Genomic DNA, 26304 nt, shown 5'->3' with positions numbered 1-26304 from the left:
CCTTGCCCCATCACCCATGGCCATGGCGGGTATGGTTTTTATCCCCATCCCTACCCCGTCACCCGCCAAACCGGGACCCATCCTTAGTCACTATGTATATCACATATTATGTTAAGAACCTGATTTTTTTTTTCTTTCATTGATTTTTAGTTGTTAATATTTATTTGTAGAAGGATACATCAAATTTTTAATTTAATCTATTTTTTAATATTTGAAATTCAAAAAACTTTCTTGGATTTTTTTTAACACATAAAATATAAATAAATAAAATTATTGTTGTAATAAGTAGTACATAATATTATGGCACAATTATATTAAAAATTTGATTTACTATATATATTTGTACTTTAGTTTCTATATTTGCCAATGTACTCCGTATATGTTATGGAAAGACATATCAAATCTCGTATATATGTATTATTTTGCTATCTTTTTATTTATGTATAAGATTTGTCAAATCTTTTATTTATGTATTATTTTGCTATTTTCTATTTATGTATAAGATTTGTTTACTAAAGATTATTTTTTTCGAAAAAAAAAACTAAAGGACACACCAGAAAATGACACGTGTCATTGCTGGTGTGTCTTTTAGTATATATATATATATATATATATATATATATATATATATGTATATATATATATGTATATATATATATTATTATGTTATTATTATTATTATTATTATTTATTGATTGATTATTGATTGCAAATTGTTGGATGGGTCAAACTTTATAAACTTTGAACGTAAATTCGTATTTTTTTTTTATCTAAGAGATAATATAGTGTGAGGTTTTGTTGGATTCGTTTCATTGTATGTATTATAAATATCAAGTTTTTTTAAAAAAATTATGCATACAAAATTGATTTATAAAGTATGTATTTTAAGACATGTTTGGAGACTGTGAAAAGTCACATAGGGCTAAAAAAAATACGGAGTAGGAATAAAGGAAGGAGGAATTCTCTGCCTATAATAATTTGAGTCATGAATGACTCTAAATAACACTTGTTGGTATTAAATTATACTCCATACTTTAGATGATATTATCATTATCATAATGCCAAAAATACTGATTACTGATAAATGCAAAAATGTTTTGTTGGTATTGATATAATTTCTTGTTGGTATTTAGAAAATACCATCTAAACACAATTTTAATATCAATGTTGTGTTATTAGAATCATTCACGACTCAAATTATTAGAGGTAGAGAATTCCTCAAATTATTAGAATTCCTCTATAAGATATACCAAGTAACAACATACTCATCCCTTCAAAAAAAATAAAGGACCAGTCCATATCACAAAGTAAAATCGCTACTCACACTTTAGAAGTAGCGGTTTTGGTATAAACCGCTACCTCAAGTAGGGGTTAAACAGTAAAAATAGTTGTAGATTTATTTACAATATTACCATTCCCCATAAACAATGGTTGATAATCAACTTGTATTTTCTCCAATAATTTCCTCTTCAATTCTTCATCATGAAGAGAAAATCACTCTTTGATTGGATCATCCATAATTTGATTGTCCAAAATTCCAATTTCAATAATTTCTTTCATTTATATGATTTTTTTTATCTTCAAGCTTCCGCTCTAAACATGGATGGTAAGAATTTGATTAAATTTGCTGTATTTTACTTATTCAGATTTTGCAACTCATTGATTAGTGATGATTTAGGGTTCCAATCATCTTATTCAAACTGAATTATTACACTATTGAGATTTAGGGTTTCCGTTTTATGTGATTAAAAATTGAATTTTTAAGCAACTAATTGCTCTCAGTTTTGTTGAATTTCCTGAGTTGATTGCTTTTAGTTGCGTCAAATTGTGATGATAATTAAAATATTATTGCTAATTTGAATTTATGGTTTATGCCTGTGCGGTAATTTGCAGTGATTGTGATCAAACGACAAACGATCCTGGATGACTGGGGTATGATTTTGACTGTCGTCTTGTTTTCTCTTTTGAGTTCGTAATACTAATGATCATGGTTATTGCGTTTGTCTGGATTAATTTGGCTATCTTAATTTTCTTGCTGAGTTTTTTTTTTTTTTTTTTTACCTTAAAAAAAAAAAAAAAAAAAAATCCTCCTTTAGATTGTACCATTTTTGCCAACTACGGAGTAAGAAATTATTCTGTGTGCTTAATTTAGGCTGTGTAAAATTTCGGGCGAAGTTCGGTATACTATATCTCAGTAGAGCAAGCGTGTTGTCAAGGTATTGCCGGGATTGGAGTAGTGATTAAGAGGGAACTTATATCAGGCTATTAATTGAAAATTGCCACTTGATAAACGTTGAACCTTATTAGTTTATCAAGGAGATAAGCTTGGACGTTCTCGGTATGTTTGATGAGGGTAATATAATAATTAGGTTTGGTATAAGAGTGAGTAAGAATGACCTTGAAGTTGTGGGAAGTGAGAAATGACCTTAACCTCACAGATGGGGAAGTGTGGAGGACAGAAACTGATTTTATTAAATTAGGATAATAATCTCTGCCTTTGTTTAATGCTAAAATGTTTGTTAAGAATTAGGATTTATTGAGTAATTTTCCTATGTCTTGTAAACCTAATACATGATTATGCATGTGCCATTTATCTAGGATGAATACTACTTCTGCTACAAGATGTTGGTTGATGAATTGGAGGAGCTCATATCAGGGTAGGATCCTGAGAAAAGTGTTTAAAGGTATATCACCTTTATCTAGCTAATAGGTTAGCATTTGGTATACACATTTCGCACCATATACCAATTTTTTTTTTTGGTTCAGCTCAGAATCATGTTATTTTAGAGAATGTGGACTCTGCAGGATCGTCCTTGTCTGCCATTATGTTGCTTCTCTGCGGCAGCAAGACTGGTGCAGGCATAGAAGAGCAACAGTGACTTCTCTAGGTAATTTTCCCAACATTTATATTCACAGAAGGAAGAATGGTGTTTGCTTGATGTACAACGTACTGCTGAAATTACCAGACTGTAATCAGAGTCTTTGCTTTTATTATTTCTTTTTCTGATTGCACCAACCTCGGAAAATTGGGTTCTGCCTTCTGCCGCTGATTTAATTCATGTTCTTGTACATGTTTCTGTGTTTAATATATATTATTTGTTCTTGTGCCCGTATCAGTACATTTAAAGGCATTTTAAAGTTAATTTTGTTGTTGTTAGTATTGTTACTGCTGCTTCGTATTTGACGACTCTGTATACATATAACATAGATCAGCAGATGCAATGCAAATTACCAGATTTTTCCCCCCTTCAATGGGATGTAGTCTAGCTTATTTAAATGAAAATGTATATGTGTACATTGCGAGTTTTATGATGATAATCAATGACTAGAGATTGCTTTGTAAGTCTTCTTCATATTGCTTTTAATAATTGATGAAGTTTGATACTTTATATTATTATATTCCCATTATAACAATGGGGCGGCTAAGTTGCTGGTTATTATATTAATGGAGGTAAAGGCTTAGATTTAGTATTGTTTCATTAAGGTACAATGATGATATTGCGTAGAACATGAGTTGTTGTGGTTGTTAGCATGTGATGATCAAGTATGTATTTTTTTTTCTTGGTTTTGTACTGTAATATTAAAGATAGCATATTATGTACGATACGAATTAAAATGATCTACTATAATAAGCAACTTGCTTATTGTATCAATTTGTTTCAATATCTATCAATAATGCAAAATTTCTAGCCATTAAGTAATGGTACCTCTATATACTCCATTTATACTAATGTAGATAAGTTTGGGATGTCCTGATTGAAAAAGAAAAGTAGACAGACTATCTTTCTTATTTCCCACCTATAAATATGTTGAAAATTAAACACTAGAATCAGAGAATTTCCCTGAAGACACTGAAAGAGAAGTAGCAATACTTTTCAGTTTTCTTCTAACACTCTCCCTATTCTTAGCTTCTTAAGGATAAATATGGTTGCTCCTGTAGAACCTACTTCAGTTTCAGCTTCTTGTTCTACCCCTTCTCTTTCTCAGCCTCTTGATTTCCCACAACATCCTCCTCAGTTATCTCTCTCCCCTGAGCAGATAGAATATTGCAATGATGCTCTTCACTGTCTCAAGGAGAATTTGGAGCACCCTGATTTCAAAGAACGTGAGTTTGATCTTCTTGAGGTATTATGTCTGATCCACTACTTCATGTGACACTTTACAGAGTAACCACTGTTTGATCGTTTTAAATATGTACATCACTTTAATTAATTTCTGTTCACTCATTTTTAGTAAGAAAATGTTAGTTTTTGCATCAATATGAAACTTGCAAAACAAGTTTTTGCATTATGTTAGTAAATTTATAATTATTCTATATATCTGTTAGGGTGGGAAATACTTAGTCCATCGCACCCTGCAAATTATGCTGTACTATGTGCGATTCCTCTCAATTTTGTTGTTCATCAATATTTTCTTCATTATTATGTGGTTCCTACTATGAGATAGATGTTAAGCCTGCTCTTCTCTGATGCAGGTAGAATCAATGAAAGAATCTGATGTGGAAAAGCAAAAGGAAGAAATCTGTCAGGTGGCAATTCATGTTGACAATTTGAACAAAAATCGGTATCCAAATGTCTTACCATGTAATTCCTAATCCAATAAGTAACTTCTTTTAAAGATCTTAATCTGTCGTTTCTCCAATTTTAATGGAATCAAACATGTACTATGTATTATTGGAATATAACTCACACAATTAAAATGGTTAAAGAAAATGTCTAAAGTTCCTATTCATTTTGAAGTAGCAAACAGTTAGTGTATGTAAAATTCAAAGTTTTGACGGGGAATAATCCCTCCATCATTAATAGTATAAGATTATGAGACTACAATACTACATACATTCAATACCTCTTGAATCGACCAGGTTATAGCTTCTTCAGTGGCATTGGGGTAATGTCAATTTGATCCGCATTTGTAATTACTGTTATATACTTATGAAGTGTCTAGCTGCATTAAATATCTTATGTTTGTCCTTTTTCTTTACAGTTGACAGAAACAGAATTGTCCTGACAGACGGGGGTTACATCAATGCAAGCTTTGTAAAAGTAAGTGATGTGCGCATTGCACTCCATATCTTAGTATCTTACTATGTAAACCAAGCATGATCACTACATACTTTTTTTCATAGTTTAATCCTTTTTTTTTTTTTTTTTTTTTTTGTCCATTGAATTTCATGTCAAATTTAGTCTTCTGCAGAACATGCTCCTCAGTTCATAGCCACACAAGGTCCATTGCCAAGCACGTTTACAGATTTCTGGGAAATGGTGTTGCAGTTTCGCTGCCCTGTGATTGTAATGCTTACACGGTTGTTTGAAGGGGTAAATTGATTACTGTCACCTTATAATTAGCATTCTATGTGACAGATATCTTTTGCTGATGCTGCTTTCAAGTTTCAACTCTTGAATTTAGGTTTGCATCTCAGGAATAAAAAGAAAATAAATAAAAAGAAGGAAATTTTGCAAAAAACCACCTTTTAAATCTTGTTTTTTGCATTTAACCACCTGTTAAAAAAAATGTTGCAAAAAACCACCAATCAATCAATCAATCAATCAAAGCCTTAATCCCAAAAGTGGGGTCGGCTAACATGAACCAAATTTGATTATTCCGTGTAGTCATCAACATAAATCTTTCTCCTCCATCCCTTACGATCCAAAACTTCATCCTCACGTAAATCCATGCACTTCATATCCTTCCTCACTCCTTCCAACCAAGTCATCTTTGGTCTCCCTCTTCCTCGTTTAATCCCTCCATGGTCCCACTCTTCCACTCTTCGCACCGGTGCACCCTCGGGTCTCCGTCTTACATGTCCAAACCAACGCAGACGATTTTCCCTTAATTTATCTACAATGCCCGCCACACCTACTTTCTTGCGAATAACCTCATTTCTGATTCTATCTCTTAAAGTGTTTCCACACATCCACCTTAACATGCGCATTTCCGTAACCTCCATCTTTTTAATATGCTCTTTCTTAGAAGCCCAACATTCTGTACCATAGAGCAACACTGGTCTTATGGCAGTCCTGTAGAATTTTCCCTTCAACTTTAAGGGAATGCTGCGGTCGCATAACACTCCCGTGGCCGCTCTCCATTTAAGCCACCCTGACTTAATCCTGTGGGTCACGTCTTGATCAATGTCACCATTCTTCTGGATGATCGACCCTAGGTACTTAAAACATTCACTCATGGTCAAATCCTTTCCATCCAAACTCACCACTTCATTGCTTGTCCCCCTCTGAGTGCCAAAACGACATACCAAATATTCAGTCTTACTCCGACTTAGCTTAAACCCTCTAGATTCCAACCTTTGCCTCCATTGCTCCAACTTGACATTAACCCCATCCTTAGTCTCATCCACCAAAACGATATCATCTGCGAACAGCATACACCATGGAACCTCATCTTGAATTGGTCTAGTTAATTCATCTAGAACCGTTGCAAAAAGAAAAGGGCTTAATGCAGACCCTTGATGCAATCCGATTGTAATAGGGAAATCTTTTGTCAACCCTCCGCATGTCCTCACATTTGTTGACACATCCCGATACATATCCTTAACTAGGTCTACATACCTTCGTGGGATACCTTTCTTCAACATTGCCCACCAAAGTATCTCTCTTGGCACCTTGTCATATGCCTTCTCTAAATCAATAAAGACCATATGAAGATCTTTCTTCTTTACCCTATAAAACTCCATCATTTGTCTTATCAAATGGATTGCCTCCATAGTAGATCTCCCAGGCATAAAACCAAATTGGTTATCTGAAATGCTTGTGCATGCCCTCAACCTTTGTTCAATCACCCTTTCCCACAACTTCATAGTATGGCTCATAAGCTTAATTCCTCGATAGTTAGAACAATCTTGAGCGTCTCCTTTGTTTTTATAAACCGGGACCAAGGTGCTCTTCCTCCAATCTTGTGGGATCCTTGTAGCCGTCCATATCTTGTTGAAAAGGTTTGTTAACCAATCAATACCAATCTTACCCAAACACCTCCACACCTCTATCGGTACCCCATCAGGGCCAACCGCCTTCTTAGGTTTCATCTTCCTCAGTGCAATCTCCACCTCTACTCTCCTAATCCTTCGCACATACTCCATGTTGATTTCTTCATCACTCATAGAGGTATCTCCTATCACAACTCCATTACTTCCATTAAATAATTCATCGAAGTACCCCTTCCACCTGTCCTTGATGCCCTCCTCTTGCACTAGGACCATTTGGTTCTTATCTTTGACACACTTCACCATGCCAATATCCTTCCTTGCCTCTTGTCTTCTCTTTGCCATCTTATAAATGATCCTTTCTCCCTCCTTGGAATCAAGCTTTTCATAAACCTCCTGATATGCCTTTTCTTTTGCTTGGCGAACAGCTGCCTTTGCCTTGCTCTTAGCCTCCTTATACGCTGCAAAGGTTTCATCACTCCTACATTTTCCTAAGGCTTGATAGCATTCCCTTTTTTGCTTAATTACTGCTTTCACCTCTTCATTCCACCACGAAGTATCTCTCTGTACCGAAGTTCTTCCCCTTACTTCCCCTAAGACCTCTTTGGCCACTCTTAGGAAACAGTTCTTCATTCGTAACCAAGTCATGTCCGGATCCACCTCTCCATCCCAATCCGCTTCTTCAATTACCTTTTCTGTAAAAACCTTAGCTTTTGCATCCCTTAGGGTCCACCATCTTATCCTTGGTTCTTCTTGTCTAACTTTTTTCTTCGCCTTCTCTTTCAGACGAATAGTCATTACCAATAGCCGGTGTTGGGTGACCACACTCTCCCCTGGGATAACCTTACAGTTTATGCAACTTTGTCTATCTATGCTCCTTGTGAGCAGGAAGTCTATTTGAGTTGCATTTGCTCCATTCCGAAAAGTTATCAAGTGTGAATCCCTCTTCTTAAACCAAGTATTAGCCAAAATTAAATCATATGATTGGGCAAAATCCATAATAGCTTCACCACCGGCGTCCCTCTGCCCATACCCAAAGCCTCCATGGACACTCTCATAGCCATCTCGGCTCGCCCCAACGTGCCCATTTAGATCCCCTCCAATATATAACTTCTCTGAGTGGTGGACACCCTGCACCACCTCGTCTAGGTCCTCCCAAAATTGTCGTTTCTCTTCTGCATCTAAACCCACTTGGGGAGCATAAGCACTGATAACATTCACAATCTCCTTGCCACATAGCAACTTCAGCCTTATCAACCTATCGTTCTTCCGATAGACCTCGATCACCTCTTTTGCCAACCTCTCATCGAGAACCACACCAACTCCGTTCCTAGCTCCACCATTCCTTGTTCTGTGGCTCGTTTCTTGCCCAACATACCATACCTTATACCCCAAAACCAAGCCTCGAGCTCCTTCTCCTGTCCATCTTGTCTCTTGGAGGCACATGATGTTCACGCGTCGTCTTTTCATTACTTCTACCAATTCTGCTGATTTTCCCGTAAGAGACCCCACATTCCAAGAACCAATCCGCAAACTAAATTCTTTTCTCCCACGCTCCCTCCTGATCCCAACTCCAAGCCCTTGATTATTTGACACCACAATTGGGCAATATGGCGCGTCGCTTCTGGGCGACGACCTAGCAACCCTTACATACTTATCACTGCACCCGGGTCTGGGAAGTGCAGCGCGTCGCTCAGTAGGGAACGCCCCAATGGCACGCCCTTGCTCATTTGACACCACACTCGGGCAATGTGGCGCGTCGCTTCTGGGCGACGACCTAGCAACCCTTGCATACTTATCACTACACCCGGGTCTAGGAAGTGCAGCGCGTCGCTGAGTAGGGAACGCCCCCACGAAAATATCTGTTTGGCTCATGTCATGGGATGTGACGAAGTTTTATACTGGCTGTCACTGGCCTACCGTAACCCTCCTCCTTTATCCAGGCTTGGGACTGGCAGCGGGAAACCCACTGGCGGAGTTGTTGCAAAAAACCACCAATTTTAAATATTTTGTTGCAACTTACCACCAATTCAATGTAAAAAAATTGATAAATTTGGCTAAAAAAGTGGTAATTTGCAACAAAATTATTAAAATTGGTGGTATTTTGCAACATTATTTTTAAAAGGTGGTTATTTGCAAAAAACAAGATTTAAAAGGTGATTTTTTTGCAAAATTTCCTAAAAAGAAACTCTTTGTTGAACAGAGTATTTGTACTAGTAATCTATTTATGTGCTACTTTTGATTTCTGGAATGGAATCTCGAATGCAGAAGTTGAAGTGTGATGACTACTTTCAAGCAGAGAATGGACCTAATGAATTTGGCAACATTTCTATCGTCACGACTTGGATAAAAGAAACTGGGAGCTCCTTGATTTTTCGGCAATTGGAAGTCACCAAAGCAGAGGTAAGGTCATTTTAATAAAAGAAATAAATTGGAGCAAAAAATAAAATAAAATGCATGTCTTGCTAATGATGAGCTTGATAAATGATTTCCTAGAAATAAATTGGAGCAAAAATAAATTAAAATAAGTCATAAGTGAGCTATTGTTTGAATATTATTTTAGCAGAACAAGAGGAGATGGAGAACATAATAAACCAAAGAAGACGTGCTGCCTGCTGCACGAAACTTTGTTTTTTAAGATTTTTTTTTTAAAGTATGTAGTTTATTTTATCATGAACTAATATGTTTTTGTAATGTATCTTTCTTTCTATGCAGTCTATTTTGATATGTAGCAAAAGTATTAATGTATCTTTGTTTATATTCAAGTAATAGGATAGTATAATACTTGTATACCTTGTTACAAAACTCGCAGTATGTTGGCCTGAACCACGACCTGGCTCGTTTGTACCGGAACACGGTACAGACGCAACTCAGCTTGTATATAAATAATATAAGTGATCAAAAAAATTTAAAAATTCATAGTTAGACCCGAGACCCGACCCAGTGGTTCTGTTATGGGTCTAATTTATCTAGAGCCAGTGGATCTCATCTGGGTTACCTCCAAAAATTTGGGTCTGGATCTGGGTCTGGGTTTGGTTCTGGGTCTTGTCGCATGGCACAAACCTGAGTCCAATAAACATGAAAACTTCGGTCTCTGGAACATTGAAATGAAAATGATTGGTATGCTTATGAATTCGCTGTTTGTTAGTTATACAGTACTAAAATTGAAATTCTGATTTTATCCATATATGAGCTTTCTTTCTCTGGCATTTTTAGTAACAACAGCCCTTGATGAGATGGTACCTCACTGTTCAGTTCACATTTGTTGCAGTCGAAAGAGCCACCATTGTCGGTTTTGCATATTCAGTATCTAGGGTGGCCAGATCATGGCACACCAAAGGACACATTAGCTGTTCGAGAGATCTTCAGAAGAATTTTTCATCAGCCTCCCAGTGTTGGCCCGATATTGGTGCACTGCAGGTAAGTAAATGATTTTATTCTCCGGGCTTACTATTGCCTGGATAATTTCAGATTTTTCTGACATATTAGTGACTTTTCTCAGTGCTGGAATTGGCCGTACTGGAACATACTGCACCATTCATGATACAATCCAAAGAATTCTAGGAGGAGATAAATCTGCCTTAGAATTAGCCAAAACTGTGAAGGCATTTAGATTTCAGCGAGCTGGAATGGTCCAATCACTGGTAATGCCTCTTCTGAGTTTTTACTACTCTGTGATATTGTGTTTGGTCTTTTGATTATAGCTATTGCTTGGGTTTGTATGAAGCTGTAAGATTGCATGATTAGTTAGTTATTGGAAATGCTGCAGTAGTCATGTTGAATAGTCCAACCCTTTGATGTTGCATTCTCTGTACAGAAAAATGGTCACATATTCATAGTTTTAAATAAGGATGTGTGTTAAAAGCTGTTACATTTTCTGAAAGAGTACTTTCTCCGTTCCTTAAAAAGGAGGCAGCCCACTATTTTAGGCCTTCTCAATATAATAGTGTACTTTCTAGAATTAATATGTTAAGTTTGGACTTCACTCCCTTGATTATTATTGATGGAAAAGAAATTTAATCAATACATTACTGGTATGATTAAAACGTAAAAATTTAATCGCAATTAGTTCTTCCAAGGAGAAAGGCAGGCGAGTCAGACTTTCCTGTAACTATCTTTATATATTCTGTTTCTATCCTAATGCTGGGATCTTATACAATTAGCATGTAATTTCTCTGTTTCTATTCTATTCTTTACGTTACAACTATGGATTTATCTAGGATCAATACAAGTTTTGCTACGAGGCTGTGATAGACGAATTGGAGGAGCTCATATCAGGAGGAAATTAATCCTTAAATGCTCAATATGGTATAATTTAATTGTTTGCATTATCTTTTCTTTGTATTTTCATCAAGCTTCTTCCTTTTAGACAAAACTAGCATTATGGATCGTCTTTTTATGTTTCAGCTCAGGAATTTGAATGATGTTCCGCCCTACAGAATCCATGCCTGCGTAGCCAATTTAAGCCTCTGCACCTGTTTCTTGGAACACTGATTTCTGCTGCAAAATCCAAATGGCATTCTCATGTTTTTGCTTTTAGAGTGTGTGTGTTAGAAGCACGCCTTATAGGTGGCTTCTATTTGCTTTTACAGTGTGTTTGTTGTTATGATGTTGTGACGATGAAGTTGTGTGTTTACATTTCTTGGAAAATTAATAATATGATCTGCAAGATAATTTCTTGTTAGCTTGTTGAAGCAGGTGATGATTGTTGAGACTGTTGACTGAAGTATTAGTTCTTTGGCTCAAACTGAGTAATTCAACTCAATTAATCGCATCTCTAATCACATTCAAATCCCGCGATATACTCAATATCAGAAAATTGGCATGTAATCATGAATACTACTCTGTATAATTGATGAGTATAATGATTAATATATTCATTATTGGACACAAATTAAATTTATCACATCTACATCTACTTGTTTAAATTCATGTTTTATATCCTGCAAAAGGGGGTCCAAATTTTGACTAATACTTGCTTCTAGGGCCTAGGATGATAGAGATTTCTCCAGAAAGTTTATACTTGGTGCCAATTTTTCATACTTGACTTGGTCAGTTGGTCTTGTTTCAAAGTTGAGGTAATCACAACAACTTGAATGAATTATGGATATGAATCAGAGTCACATCATAATGATTTATAATTTTTGTATAAACAATTATCAAACCTGAGAAGTAGGGTATATTCACATGCAAGTATGTAACCATTGACTTTGCTAGCATGTAAAACTGTACTAAAATGCTTTCGACCACCATGATATATCAATGATATTCATTTCTAAGAGTTTGCACCATTCTCTCTTTAAATTTACTACTCGTATCATGTTTCAATCTGTTACTCTATGATTTTCATACACGCGATCTAAATACATATATAACGATTATCACCGTAATCATTTATCCCAAGTATAATTAAAGTGTGTATATGCCCCTATAAACATATAATCGGTGATACAACTGCACATCTAAAGTATCGTTGCAACCAATTTCTCTACACAAGATTAAACTGTTTGACTACTATCTCATTTTTTCCACACGAGATTGAACTATTTCTCTATGTGAGGAAATTGCCATACATCTTGTAAGGACCACTAACACACTGCTAGTCCTATACAAACTCTTCGAAATTGCTGGACAAATATTCCAGATCAGATCATTGAACACTAAATTGTAGTTGGACATTAGCTCTTTGGTTGCACTTGGAAATTGCTAGTTAGAGGCATGTTACTAGCAAGTGGATCATGTAGTTTGAGCCATCAAAATCTTCACGTATTACATGAAAGTATATCCAAATCTTAATGTCTTTGTTACTACTTGTATTAAGATGCATGACAATATTATTAATGTTATATATTATTGGCCCTTTTGAAAAGTCTTATTCGAAGTACTTGATTACTTGTATAGATTTATATTATGGGACCTACGTATGAATCAGCAATTTGACCATTGAAATTCCATCATTAAGAAACCTCTTAGTAGTTAGTATTACATTTGTCTTTAAATGATTTGTATGCAATTTTTGTGTTAAGCTAAGACAGAAATTTATGCGGCTTGATTATTTGCACTGCTTGTTCATGGGGTTGGACTATACCCTAACTTAAAGAGTACTTCATGCTTATTGATTGAATAAATTCAAGTTTTCATAAATATATTTGGGGGACTCAAATTCCCTTATTTTATACAAATACGAGGTAATAAACGGAATGACGCAATACAATGATCCATGGTAGAGTTATAGTCATTGAATAAAGAGTAAAGAGGTTAATTATTAGGGAAGATATAATTATAAAAAGGATTTTAGGGATATATTGAGAGTAAATAAATAGTAAAATTAAAATTTATTATGAAAGTATGGACTAAGGTCTAATGTGATGTGAATTAGTTCATAGAATGAGTTGAATGTTTGAAAAAGTAACCTTTGAATAGATATGATTAATTGAAGACTTTAAAGTTGATTGATTTGAGCTTCTAGATTAGGGTTTGATTTTCAATTCGGACGAACTTAAATACATAGTAACGATTAGGGGCTTATGTAGAAGTGTAGAACTTGATAGTTACTCTACATTAGTCTAATCAACTAACATTATTTACTAGTTAGATTAAAAGAAAAATTACAAAAAAAAAAAAAAAAAACCAAATTCACATATCTTATTGACTATTGCATCTAAAATATGACGAAAATTAAAAACAAACAAGAAAGTGACATCCGTCAAAAAAAAAAAAAAAAAAAAAAAAAAAAAACAAGAAAGTGACATAACCCTTAGGTTAGGGTTGAATCCTTTCTAACTTGTCCACTTGTGAGAAAAAAAAGTAACCACCTAAATGCAAAGTTTATATCCGCCTTTTTAGAAGCAGATTATTTCATATACCCAGAAATTCAAATATTCATACAGTCGACACAGGTACTTAAAATTACTCGTCTCTCTTATAAGCACAATTCTTCACTCGCTTGGGGTCCAAAATATGATCCAAAAATAAGTTGAAGCTTGTACTAGTAGTCTAGTAGGGATTAAAAGACACGATCCAAGAAGTGCGAGTAGGAAAAGGAAGAAAAGATGTGAAAATGGTCAAAGGAAGGTGAAAAAAGTCTCAAAAGCTTAACCATAAGTGATGAATATACATACAGTGGAATTGCTCAAATTTTTGGTTTTGCTGTTTGACTCTCTCTCTTTCACCCCTTTTCTCACTCTCTCTCTCCTTCTTCCTTTGCTTTGCTTTTGGTTTGGGCACCAGAATTTCTAGAGAGAGAAAGTTTTTAGAGAGAGAATCAGAAAAGTGCGCCTCCTTGCAGACCGTGTGACCTGGGCTTGGGGGCCGTGTTAATCTCCATTTTCATTGTAATAATTTTCTTCTGAAATCAAAGTTTTCATCTTTATATTCTCACTGTTCATACTACTCTCTTTACAATCATTGTCATCATCATCATCCATTGCACCCCATCAATTTCTTCGCCTTACTCACTATCTTTCTGGGAATATCAAATTTTTACAATTTCTTGGTGTTCTCACTCAGATCCATACTCTCTACTTTTCTGGGTATGTTTCCTTTCTCCCTTTCTGTATGTTATTAATATCATTTTACTGCCTTTTTTTTTTTATTTGGGGTTGAATTTTTAGTTTAGTTTAGTTCTTTTTTCTGCTTGCTGAAATGGGGTTTAAGGTTTTATTAGTTTATGAACTATAGTTTGCTTAATTAGTTAGGTGTCTATGCCTTTTATTTTCTAATTTGGGGTTTTGATTAGGTAAAATGGTATTTTAATTAAATGGGTATTGTTTGTTTTATGATCTGCAGCTTTGTAGAACTGGATTTTTGTGGGTGAATCAATATTAAGACTATTGTGGTAGATCAGTGTTGTGGGTTCAAGTTTTTGCTGCTGAAATTGGTGTTATAATCTTGATTGTGGTGAAATTTGGTGGAGGTTATATGCAAAAGGATGTATAGAAATTAGAGAGTGTAGTTTCTAGTTTTATGTGAATAAAATGGGTGGGATATGCTCGAGGAAGGCTACTGTTGATAATGTCCCGAGTAGTGGTTATTCGCAAAATGGTGGTAGCAACTACGGTGCTGGATTGGTTTTGGACAATCATGCATTGCCTGGTAAAGATAACAGTGTATCAATGCTTCCCAATGGTGAGGAAAATGTTGATAAGCATATACGGGAAGACTTTTCGTTTCCGGAGATGGATGCTAATGCTAATGGGATCAATGAGAACTCTAATGGGACGTATACGGATGCAAATGATGATGGAATTCCGCGGTTTTCTAGGGTTTTATCACATAAGTCTAGGTCAACCAAGAACAAACAGGTTGCTGTTGCAAAGGTGAATTTCTATCATGTGTTATAATAGCAATGTTTAAAGCTTATTATGCTGATGTTTTTTTTTCTTGCTAATGTATGAGTAACATTGATGCATCCACTCATATATCATGATTTTTCCACCTTGACCTTTTCTGTTCAATAGAGTATATTTCATTACTCATCTTCACCTCAATTTATAAACTTGCTTCAATGAAAGAGAACGTTTGGAAGACTGCCTCATGCACAATAACATCCAGCTTGTTTAAATAGGAAAGCAGTAGGAAGATAGAGTTTGCTCCTTACGAAAATTGCTCTTTTTTCAATTTTTAAATTATGTTTGCTCATTGGTATTATAGCATGTTTTTAATTTTTTTCTAAATCAATTGCTCTACTGTTCCCATATGCCTGCTTACTCTCCTTCAATGATGTTTACCTAACTATGATGTGGAACATAAAATTTAGTGCAACAAACTTGGATGGATGGAGCTAGGAATGTTATGAAGAAGTTTGCCTTATAGGAGTGCTTATAGAACTTGATGGAAGGGGAGGATCTTGTTGATGAATACATGATGTACATCATGGCTGTGCTCTTTTCACCTGAAGAGCAGGGTTGTAGTGAACTAAAGTTAGGGCAATAAGGCTGTGCTCTTTTCAGCTGAAACCCACTACTTGTCTGAATTGAACTAATAGATTTGATTTGACTTCACTATCTGGAAATTGTTTTCAATTTGTGTGTTGAACTTACGGTTTCTTATCTGAACTTTTTAGCCTCTATATGTACATAATATACTTTAAAGATATTCATTTGACTTCATAATAACATAGCCTATAAACACCTGCTTAAGGCTGCATTCATAATTCATACCACTCCAGGTATGAGATTTGCCCATAGATTGATCAGTATTGTAAATATCTAGTTTATGTCTTTGAACTATCTTGGAATGATGGAGGAAATATTACACTTAGCTTGAATTCCTGATAAGGAGAATTTGATTAAATGTACAGGGAAATTTCTTGTTAAAATCCTAACATGTGTTGTTTATGTAATATATGTCCTTTTCCTGTGTTTACGAGTATTACGGCATTATGTGAATAGAGTTTGAAGTCTTTGTGAGAATTTTATCACCGTCCATCTAATAATCTGTGAGATCAAGTGTGTAACCTTTTGTTTACCTTTACTATTTATAATATTCTTTATATACCTGTTTCAGGGATTTATTACTTGATAATTGAAAATTAAAATCTGAAAGATATGGGCTCTAGCCCTCCATCGAGGGAAATAATCACATGGAAGCTAGCTAAAGATGCATTCATCCTTGGTGTTTTATGGTTTGGTGCCCTTGCATGTAGCCTGCAAATTTGACTTATGAATCTAGATAAGATTTACAAATTCTTGAGAGAACATAGTCTCGTTTGCAAGTAGCAATTCAAAGTTTCAAACTGGCTTTGAGTAGGTTGATAGATGGCTATAGTGAAGGATACACCTGGAAGAGTTATGGGTCCACCCCTGAATCCTTGTATGTTTCTGTGGTCATTTTGGAGAAACGGATGCTGTTTTTCTTTAAAAGATTTTGAATTTTTTTACCTTAGTCTTTTATGTTTGACTTCTATCTGACATCATGGCATTTCACATCTTTGCGTCAATTATAAATGGCTAGAATCCCTTGCTCCAGAAATCCTGTTTACAACTTGAGGGTAATCAGAAGTTAAGGTCTAGGGAATAGCTGGTGAGTGTTATGTTGCTGAGGTAATAAAGAAAAATCTTTTATAATGAGCAGGTGTCTGAGGTGAGCTCTCGTTTAGGTAAAGCTGGCTCTGCTGGGTTTGGCAAAGCTGTAGAAGTTTTAGACACGCTTGGTAGTAGCATGACAAGCTTGCATCTTAGTGGTGGTTTTGTCTCAAGTGTGACGACCAAAGGGAATAAGATTTCCATATTGTCGTTTGAAGTCGCCAACACAATTGTGAAGGGTGCAAACCTTATGCAGTCGCTTTCCAAGGAAAGCATTAAACATCTTAAGGAAGTAGTGCTTCGCTCCGAAGGCGTGCAATGCTTAATATCCAAAGATTTTGATGAACTCCAAAGGATTGCTGCTGCTGACAAGAGGTATTTTAAGAACAGCTAGTTGTTTCTGCTGCAATCAACTTCTTTTCTTGAACCTGCTCTTTGTATATGCTTTTGCATGACACTTGTATACTGATGTATTTTCAGGGAAGAATTGAAAGTATTTTCCGGGGAGGTCATTCGCTTTGGAAATCGCTGTAAAGATCCTCAATATCACAATTTGGATCGTTATTTTGAGAAGTAATGCTATTCTGATTTCTTTTATTTTTGTGATCTCTATAATTATCTGACACGAAAGATAATTCGTACCTTTCTAATCACCTCAGATTGGCTTCTGAACTCACTCCTCAAAAACTGAAAGAAGAAGCTGAGACAATTATGCAAACTCTGATGACATTGGTTCAGAATACTGCCGTGAGTAATCTTCAATTTTAGATCTGATTGCTTAAGTATGGCATTGACCATTGGTCTTTTCAATTGTTATGCTAGCCTATTGTATGTAATTTCCATTTCTCCTTGCTAACAAGTTTTCTCTTTACTCTTTACTTTACACCAGCTCGAGTTCTTCTGATATATCCCTAGGATTAGAAAAAACTAGCCTTTTCTCAAGCTCAAAACCTAATGGAAAGTTGAGGGATTAGCCTGTACCTATTTTTCAGCTTGTAGCTTACTAAGAAGAAAAAGCAGGTTTGTCCTGGGATGTGGGACAATTTTTTCACTTTTGTGGACGTTTAGATCTTTGTTTGCCTTGATGTGATCTTTTAGTATATGCAGTTGCTAATGAACAATTCTGCAATCAACAAATTCTTATTGCACCTGTATGCTCGCAGGGCTATAATATCCTGTTGATTTCTGACAAAAAGAGATTATTAAATCTGCAAAACATTGTCGTTATTAAGCAGTCTGTTGTTAGCGCTCATTATATGACCTTATAATATTTTGAAGGTGCAAAGTCATGAAGTGTTTCCTCATTGTCGTGATGTTAAAATAGTGCGTTCTTTCATGCAAGAAGTTTGTCTACTGCCTATGTTAATGCTTGAAGTGGCTTACTTGGCTGTTAAATTACTGATTATCTTATACTACTGATATCCTGAGCTCTACTTGCTTTCTGTTTTTTGTTTTATTTTATTTTATTTTTATTTTTTAATGGTACTCCTCACCTTAAATTTATTAAATTTTTTTCATCTCCTATCCCACTTTGTGGGACCCTGTTAAATCTAATAATACTCTATGAAAGAAAAGCTTGAAGGTATTACTTATAAAACAATTTCAAACTTGATGCAGGAGTTGTATCATGAGTCACATGCTTTGGATAGATTTGAACAAGATTATCGACGGAAGCTACAAGAGGAAGATAACCCCAGCACAGCTCAAAGAGGTATTGACATTTAGTGTTTGATATCATGAATTTAACCTTTTCCCAATTGTGACTGTTTGTACACTTTTAGTATATTTTTTACCTCGTATGTGAATCATGTGCAATGCTGCTCTCCTAGTAGAATTTAGAAGCAGCTGTGCAAGATGATTTTTTGGATTGGTACGAAAATTTGTTAAATTACATTTCAATAGCTGTTAATTTTTTCTATGACCTATATGCCTCCCATGCTTTCCCCTGCCTTAACTGTCTATACAAGACCTATATCTTGACTGAGCTTCTTTTGGGGGTAGCTGTAAGAACTGGCCTGTTTATGTTCACTGGATGATGATAAAAGTCAAGAATTGTAATATCATTGGCATTTTTTTCTAGCTTGAATACTTTAATCTGCTATCCGGACCTGAAAGATTTATGGTTTTAATCTGTCCATCAAAATCTATTACAACTGAGAAATTTATCAGAATTTTCCATCAAAAATCATGTCTGACTTGGTTTATCAGGTCTATCACATCTATGGATTAAATCCAAATGGATTTACCACTTGGAGGAAAAAATCATCATGGCAAGAAGTAAAACTAAAAACTGTCTTATACGCATGAAGTGGGCCATGGCTAGCTGAACATCAATTGTCTTCTCTAGTGATGAGTCTGATGACAACATGCACCTGACCGTTTCTTCAACATGGAAACAACATACTTTTTTCTTCAAAAAAAAAGTTTGCTGTCCTTTCCTCTCTTTTGTAGTCTGTTTGGTTTTAGTATTTGCTTACAAGAACAACAAAGCTTTAATATTTGTTAAATGATTTAAAATTAGAGTATTTTTACTATTTCATCTTAATACTCCTTCCATCCCCTAATAAAAGTCTGATTTGGCTTTTAGGTAGGTGAATAAAAGATAGTGGAGTTTGGTTGATTGACTATGAGTAAAAAAGGAAGATGTTGGGTTTAGTTGATTAAATGATGTGATTAAGTAAATAGATAAAAGTAAAATGAGATTTTTATTTGGGGACTGAGGGAATATGTATTGTATGAATTCTGTATGTTTCATACCCCTACGCATATCTAATATATGGTGGTGTCCCTGTATCCTATGATTAAAAAATTACTGTATCAGATACTTGGATCTGTTCCTGTGTTGCTGATGCGTGAGTCCTGGTAACATTTGCTTGTTGTTATAATGCATTTCGATTCATATTGGTGCGCTTTACTCCTCTCTATATGTTACGTTCTTTTTGCCTGTAACTACTGTTATATCTGGATGTTTGTATGATCCATGCAATCTTTAAGTAGTTCAGTATTGATTTGCTTATGTACTGTAAGGCTCAGTGTCCATGAAAGTCATTTGTGTTGATTTCTTGCAGGAGACAGCCTGGCAATTTTAAGGGCAGAGTTGAAGAGCCAAAGAAAGCACGTCAGAAGTTTGAAAAAGAAATCGCTTTGGTCTAGGATTCTGGAAGATGTAAGCAGTTAGAGCTTATGATTTATAAACATAGTGCTTTCTTGGTGCATGTGCTCTGGGTTTGATGCATTCAACTTGCAAGTGTCACCTTGGTATCTGGAGCCCTCTTAGTAAAGCTATATTTTGAACGGGTTGAACTGTGAATATTACACTGAAGTTCTGTTGATCAAGCAAGTATTAATTTAATAGGGGTTTAGGTGTGTTCAAATGCTGCAAGATTATGGGAGAATTTGGCATCTTGTTCGTGTGAGGTGTTTGAAGTAAACTAAAGGGGTGGGGATTGATAGCTTAAATGAGGATTTGATTCATTGCATCACTTGGTGTGGAAATAAGTGAAGGTGTGTGGGTGTGTGTGTGTGTGGGTGTCTGTGAGCGAGCACTTGCGTGAAGACATTATATATCTCTTTTATCTTACTCCTATGTGATCTGTGAGTTATATGAAAATATGTACAAAGATGACAAATCTGTTATTACAATATTAATTTTGTTACTCATGCTGTTTATTCCATTTCTTTTTAGTGGGTTTCAGTTTCAGGTTCTTGTAGTGTAGGTTTTTATTATTAATTTTTTTTTTCTTATGTATATTTTGCTTCTCTGCTGCTTAATGATTTGCATAAATGCATTAAAAAGAATGAAATCATTCAATTACTCACCTTCCCCTACTCTCCTCCCCTAAAAATGGAAGTACAGAAAATTATAACTTGTGCTGCTTGCTCTTGTCTGATTGTGTTTGTCTCTTGATTTGTGTAGGTGATGGAGAAGCTTGTGGACATAGTTCACTTTTTGCATTTGGAAATTCATGAAGCCTTTGGAAGTGCTGGTATGTATTGGTAATTAGTAATTAAAGCTCATTCAGATTTTAGTTTACATTCCTGCCAATAAAGTGGGTGGATAAGAAACTGATCCTCTTTTTGGCCTTTGCTCAACCCCTTCTTGGAAATTCAAATTCTAAACTATGCACTTTGTTCCCTTGTTCAAAGACTTTCATACTCTGGTCTTATCTTCGCCGTTCTGAGCCTGAAAAAAGTGATTGTGCAGCGGCAAACCAATGTAAGAAAAATTAAATACGGAGTAGAACATTGCAGATATATGGAACAGAAGTTCCTTAGAGTCATTCACAATGTCTCATAAATTGCATTATATCCTCAGTCAGGTCATTCGTATTGACCCCCCCCCCCCCCCCCCCGGGGTCCTACATGAATTGCCTGGTCACCAGGATCTTTAATCTGTTTCCGTAGCTCATATGGCCTTGAATGAGAATCACTAGGCCCTCCTTTCACAGCTTTTGCTTTTTAGGCAAAAAGAGAATGGATGAGACTTTATGGATTTATAATTATAGTTATGTGGTGAATTCAAGATCCTTTGTTTGTAGCACCTGTTTTGTGCCCTAGGGCAGATCCTGTCTTTTTTAATTGGGGTGACGATTGAAATTAATGAACAAAGGAGTGTAATTTTTGTTTTGGTTTAGATGGGATCAAACCATCAAAGATACTTAAGTTAGAACATATTATCATTCATAACTATAATCAATCAGTTACGACGAACAATACTGAAATAATAAAGGCCCATCCTGAAATTTGAAAAAAAAAAAAAAAAAAAAAAAAAATCCTATTTTCTTCTCATTTTATTTTTTAATTAGGAAGGAGAGGGATTGTTTACTGTTTAGGGAAAGAGAAGAAAGTATATTCCCTTTTACCCCTGTCATTTTGTTCTTATATTAAAATTTTAGTACAACATAAACACAAGTTCCACAACATTTTTTTAAATAATTTGGACTGACAATCTTCACTTCGAAAGGTTCAAATTTCAATTATGTAAACTACTTCTGTAGATATCAGTAGCACTATTACTCCCTCCAATTCACTGGCTTTTCTCATTCTATGTTATTATAACTTTTTTTTAATTATTTTTTTTATTTTTTATTTTTTATCTATCGATGCACTGATTTTGTTCGTTAAAAAATCAATGTACTAAATTATTAATACTTGTTACTTGTTAGTTTTAAATACCAATACAACACCAAATACCTCTTGTTACTTGCTTACGAGGTGACTTCTCTATGGATTAATTAATTTAAATTTGCCAGAAAATTACATGGGTTTATTTGTAAATGCTGATCTAGTGACCTTCAATATGATCTTGCAGATGGAGATAAGTCAATTAGGACATCTTCAAACAATCATCAAAAGTTGGGGTCAGCTGGCCTGGCCTTGCATTATGCAAATATTATTACACAAATAGATACTCTTGTGAGTCCCCTCTCCCCCGCCTTTTGGTTGCTCTCTCAAGTATATATTAGATTATAGCCTTGTAGATATCATGGATCAGTTCATAGTTTTTTTAACATTATCTTCGTAAACAGTTCTCTCGCTCAAACTCTGTACCGCCGAACACAAGGGACGCTTTATACCAGGGATTGCCGCCTAACATCAAATCAGCTTTAAGATCGAAGTTGCAAGCATTTCAGCTCAAGGAAGAGGTACTGCACTTTGGTTACAGGACGGATTGCAGTTGTATTACACTCTTGATTCCCTTTCCCTGTATGGTTTTATTACTTACCCTACTCCAGTGCAACTAATCTAGCTGTACAGATGCATAATTTCTGACAGCAAAAAGGAATTCTAGGGTGGTTGCCTACTACCCTGCTCCACGACATTCTTGTCTTCATTTTTTAGAAAATTCACGCCCAATATAGTTCACATTGTCCAAAGAACAATAAGAATTGATAAACTGTTGAAGGCTCCTGGCCTTTAGTTTTGTTGGTGAAGCTACAAACTTTTACCAAATTACAAAGTAAATATTTTCTGTATATAATTAATCTGGTGGAAAAGCTTCCATTCTCCAATATTAATGGTAATGAAAGAGTTTATTGTGGATGTACTCTTTGTTGGGACATCAAGATTTTGTGTACTAGAAACAACCACTTAAACTGGTCACTAATTAGGAAGTCAACTCAGTAGGTCTTATAGCATGAGCCGAGCAGATGTGATAAGCAGCCATAATCTTGTTTAGTTCATTTTTCACCTTTAGAGCATGATTACCTTCGGTAATGAGAAATGGATTAATATGCCACTCATATGAACTAAAATAGAACTATAGCAGCTTACTTATCTTGTCATTTGCTCAAGTGGTTCTACGACCTTGAAAGTCAATACAGCTGAATATTGGTCTAGCTGTTTTTCTTGATTGTATATTGAATATTTTCTATTCTTGCAGCTTACTGTCCAGCAAATTAAAGCCGAAATGGAGAAGACGTTGCACTGGCTTGTTCCTATTGCTACAAACACAACAAAGTGAGCCCTTTATCTCTGCATTACTCTCCTGGTCTCCTATTCTCCCCACTTTTCGTCGTTGAAAAAGTTGTGAAAGCAGTAGTTTTAAGGATTAAATTTTTATATTATTTTCTATACATATTGTTATAGAAAATGCATGTAAATTGTTGGTCATTTTAGCATGAAAAATAGTTATAAATTGATTTTGAAGTACAAATAAATTACCTAGTAACACTAAATTATTTCTAACAAAATTTATCTTCAAGAAGACTTGTGACATCTAATTTACTAGTCCTAATAAATTTTAATCCTAACCTTTTTTTTTTTCTGCAATGTGAATTTGTAGAGCGCATCATGGATTTGGTTGGGTTGGTGAATGGGCAAACACCGGGTAAGTCAAATACTGAAACTCCTGTTTCTTATACTTGGATATCTCCAATAAAAAAAAATACAGTTGTCTAAACTCATGAGTTTCTCAGTTCGGAGGTCAATCGAAAACCAGCAGGCCAAAATGACTTGCTCAGAATTGAGACACTATATCACGCAGATAAAGAGAAAACCGAGGCTTACATCCTAGACCTAGTGGTGTGGCTTCACCATCTCATCAGCCAATCTAGGGCTGCTTCGAATGGTGGCACACGATCTCCTATCAAATCCCCGATGAGGTCCCCCAACCAAATGACCCTGCAGTTGTCTCCACAAAAGACTAACTGTCCATCTCCTACACTCTCTATTGAAGACCAGCAAATGCTATGTGATGTGACTAGAAGGAAACTTACTCCAGGTATTAGTAAGAGCCAGGAGTTTGACACAGCTAGAATTCGCTTGAGTAAGCATCAACGATTAAGCAAGAGCAATAGCCATTCTCCCACAAGAGAAACTAAAAGAGAAATCTACTCAACAAGACGACCATCATCTGTCCCAATTATTGATTTTGATATTGACCGGATGAAAGCGTTGGATGTTATTGACCGGGTGGATACTTTAAGGAGTTTGTAATTATGCCCTATATAAACAAGGTAAAATACTCGCGAGTTGTGGAGGGGGTAGTATGCTTGTGATTTTTGAACATGATGGCACACCTTCAGACTACTCTGGGAGAGGCCGGTACTAAGTGATCAAATCCCAATCAAACGTGTAATTGATAACCAGAACCAGATTCGATGGAGAGGAGGGGAAGGATGTATTGTATGCTCCAGAGGTTTCAGATTTCTGCAGAGGTTGAGGCAGCATGTTTTTGTCAGTTCAAGTTGATGATGTACAGAATACTTTGATCACACCAGAATAATTGAAAAAATATATATTGGTTCATTATATTCCTTTTATGCATCTTTCTGAAACAAACTATTCCCAATAATTTTGAGCATCACATCCCAATACAGGTTACAGATACAAACCCTTTCTAGTTGATGCTCTATTACAATCTTTTTTAAGGATGCAGACATTCTTTCCCTATCTTCGGATTCTTGTTCTTGGATGGACTTATACAATGGCCATGTTTCAAGGCCTAAGCCAGTAAGCTGTGTTCAAATCAGTTCCGAACTCATTGTCTTAACCTCTTGTAACTAACGATTCACAACAATCATGCCATAAAACTCACCATAACAGCGGAGTATGTTTTATTTACTAGCAAAGTGAGAATTACAAATTTACAGTTACAGGTTCCCCGCGACTCACATATTGATACTCTTTGCACAAACTTTACGAGGAAAGCGAATCGTACTACGTAATCTACACAATGAATATCGTCCATCCAGGTAGTAGTGAAAATGAATACGGGCAGACCAATACTATGTTGAAACAAATGCAAAATGCTAAATGCCTAACTACAGGAGAAATTGATGGCAAACAAAGGCATGTTCAACTGTTTCAAGGGTATTGTTAATGGGCAAGTCATATCAAAAAATAAAAGTGGTTTTTATGAATTTAGCCATCAATTACATAAGCATCACACCAACGATTTGGTGGGCCTTTATTCTAGAAACAATTTTGTCCATGTTTAGTGTTAATCTGTCCCCAGTCATCAACTACCAAAACTGGAACTGCCATTTTCACATTTATATTTTATAAAAACCATATTATAATTTTTTTTTTATTTTTATAAACTGTGACCACCAAATTTGGTAAGAAATAACAATAATAATAGCAATAACAATAAACCATATACTAAAATTTAAATTTTATACTATAAAAAAATTTGGTAAGAAATAAAAATAACATTTGATTTATACTCTTTATAATGGGCCCATTATAACGGAAATTATGGGCCTCTTTTCCTGGGAGAATGAAGGTGGGCGGTGGATTTTGTGGGTCTAAAAGATGATGTGTTATTATTTCTATTTATCAGATAAAATTTTTGATTAAAAATACTAACTACCCACTTTAAACTTTAACCTAACTAGAGAATTATTATACTTCGTATAACATTTTTCTACGTGTAGTTTTCATGGTCGTTAATATATAATTATCATTTCTTTTTGTTTTGAACGTTACACATGGGCCTAGTCCTGGGCCATTCTAACGATCTCAGGTATCAAACCGTGGTCAGTCGGCAAAAAGATGTAAGGCTTTCGGCTTGCCATTTGCCACCCTACCATCTCTTGATTCTCTATCGACTCAATCCCGTACATTAGCACGAGTGCATTCTTGAGTCATGTCAAGTATACTACTATACAAGTAGCTTCTTTGTTTTGTTTATAGAGGGAGTAGGTTTAAAGCATTATTGCATAAATTAAAGGATGACAGTTTCTTAAGTATATTGTTAATGTTAATTTTTAATTAATAATATTTAATTTGGTGTTGTTCTTTGCACCTAACTGTAGATTTTTAGGGGTACTTTTTAACTTTTTTAATTTTGAGACAAATTCATTGTACTTTTTTGTAAGTAGTAATCACAAAGGTTACAAA

The 26304-nt window shown here is 35.2% G+C and overlaps 2 protein-coding genes across 5 annotated transcripts; both read left to right on the top strand.

The window, feature by feature from the left end:
* Positions 1–1459: 1459 nt before the first annotated feature.
* Positions 1460–11618, top strand: LOC145613366 (protein-tyrosine-phosphatase PTP1-like). Of its 4 annotated transcripts, XM_081668462.1 has the most exons (13): positions 1460–1606; positions 1894–1932; positions 2599–2684; positions 2767–2888; positions 4039–4125; positions 4475–4583; positions 4984–5042; positions 5184–5315; positions 9203–9337; positions 10206–10354; positions 10437–10578; positions 11155–11242; positions 11342–11618. In XM_081668462.1, the coding sequence occupies exons 6-12, from the start codon at positions 4484–4486 to the stop codon at positions 11221–11223; spliced, it is 786 nt and encodes a 261-aa protein (XP_081524588.1). In that variant the 5' UTR covers positions 1460–1606; positions 1894–1932; positions 2599–2684; positions 2767–2888; positions 4039–4125; positions 4475–4483; the 3' UTR covers positions 11224–11242; positions 11342–11618. The 4 variants fall into 4 exon arrangements, with proteins under 4 accessions (XP_081524588.1, XP_081524589.1, XP_081524586.1 ...); XM_081668463.1 differs by lacking the exon at positions 4039–4125 and having other exon boundaries at positions 2806–2888; XM_081668460.1 differs by lacking the exon at positions 4039–4125.
* A 2177-nt stretch (positions 11619–13795) lies between these two features.
* Positions 13796–24716, top strand: LOC145613175 (protein PSK SIMULATOR 1-like). The gene is made up of 13 exons (XM_081668239.1): positions 13796–14466; positions 14723–15252; positions 17009–17334; positions 17440–17532; positions 17619–17706; positions 18577–18670; positions 20028–20125; positions 20876–20945; positions 22271–22374; positions 22488–22604; positions 23342–23418; positions 23744–23788; positions 23877–24716. The coding sequence occupies exons 2-13, from the start codon at positions 14911–14913 to the stop codon at positions 24394–24396; spliced, it is 1974 nt and encodes a 657-aa protein (XP_081524365.1). The 5' UTR covers positions 13796–14466; positions 14723–14910; the 3' UTR covers positions 24397–24716.
* Positions 24717–26304: the final 1588 nt, after the last annotated feature.

The sequence above is a fragment of the Chenopodium album genome, chromosome 25 (genome assembly GCF_948465745.1).
Source record: "Chenopodium album chromosome 25, dcCheAlbu1.1, whole genome shotgun sequence".
NCBI lineage: Eukaryota > Viridiplantae > Streptophyta > Magnoliopsida > Caryophyllales > Amaranthaceae > Chenopodium > Chenopodium album.
This window is presented reverse-complemented; position numbering and strand designations above follow the sequence as displayed.

Bases quoted from the DNA above. Each gene is read 5' to 3' on its own strand.
- LOC145613366 (XM_081668463.1), top strand. From the start codon at position 4,484: ATGAAAGAATCTGATGTGGAAAAGCAAAAGGAAGAAATCTGTCAGGTG. The intron at 4,584-4,983 runs GTAATTCCTAAT...TTTTCTTTACAG, and splicing joins GTATCCAAATGTCTTACCAT to TTGACAGAAACAGAATTGTC. The intron at 9,338-10,205 runs GTAAGGTCATTT...CATTTGTTGCAG, and splicing joins TGGAAGTCACCAAAGCAGAG to TCGAAAGAGCCACCATTGTC.
- LOC145613175 (XM_081668239.1), top strand. From the start codon at position 14,911: ATGGGTGGGATATGCTCGAGGAAGGCTACTGTTGATAATGTCCCGAGT. The intron at 17,707-18,576 runs GTGAGTAATCTT...AACTTGATGCAG, and splicing joins CATTGGTTCAGAATACTGCC to GAGTTGTATCATGAGTCACA. The intron at 20,126-20,875 runs GTAAGCAGTTAG...TGATTTGTGTAG, and splicing joins GGTCTAGGATTCTGGAAGAT to GTGATGGAGAAGCTTGTGGA.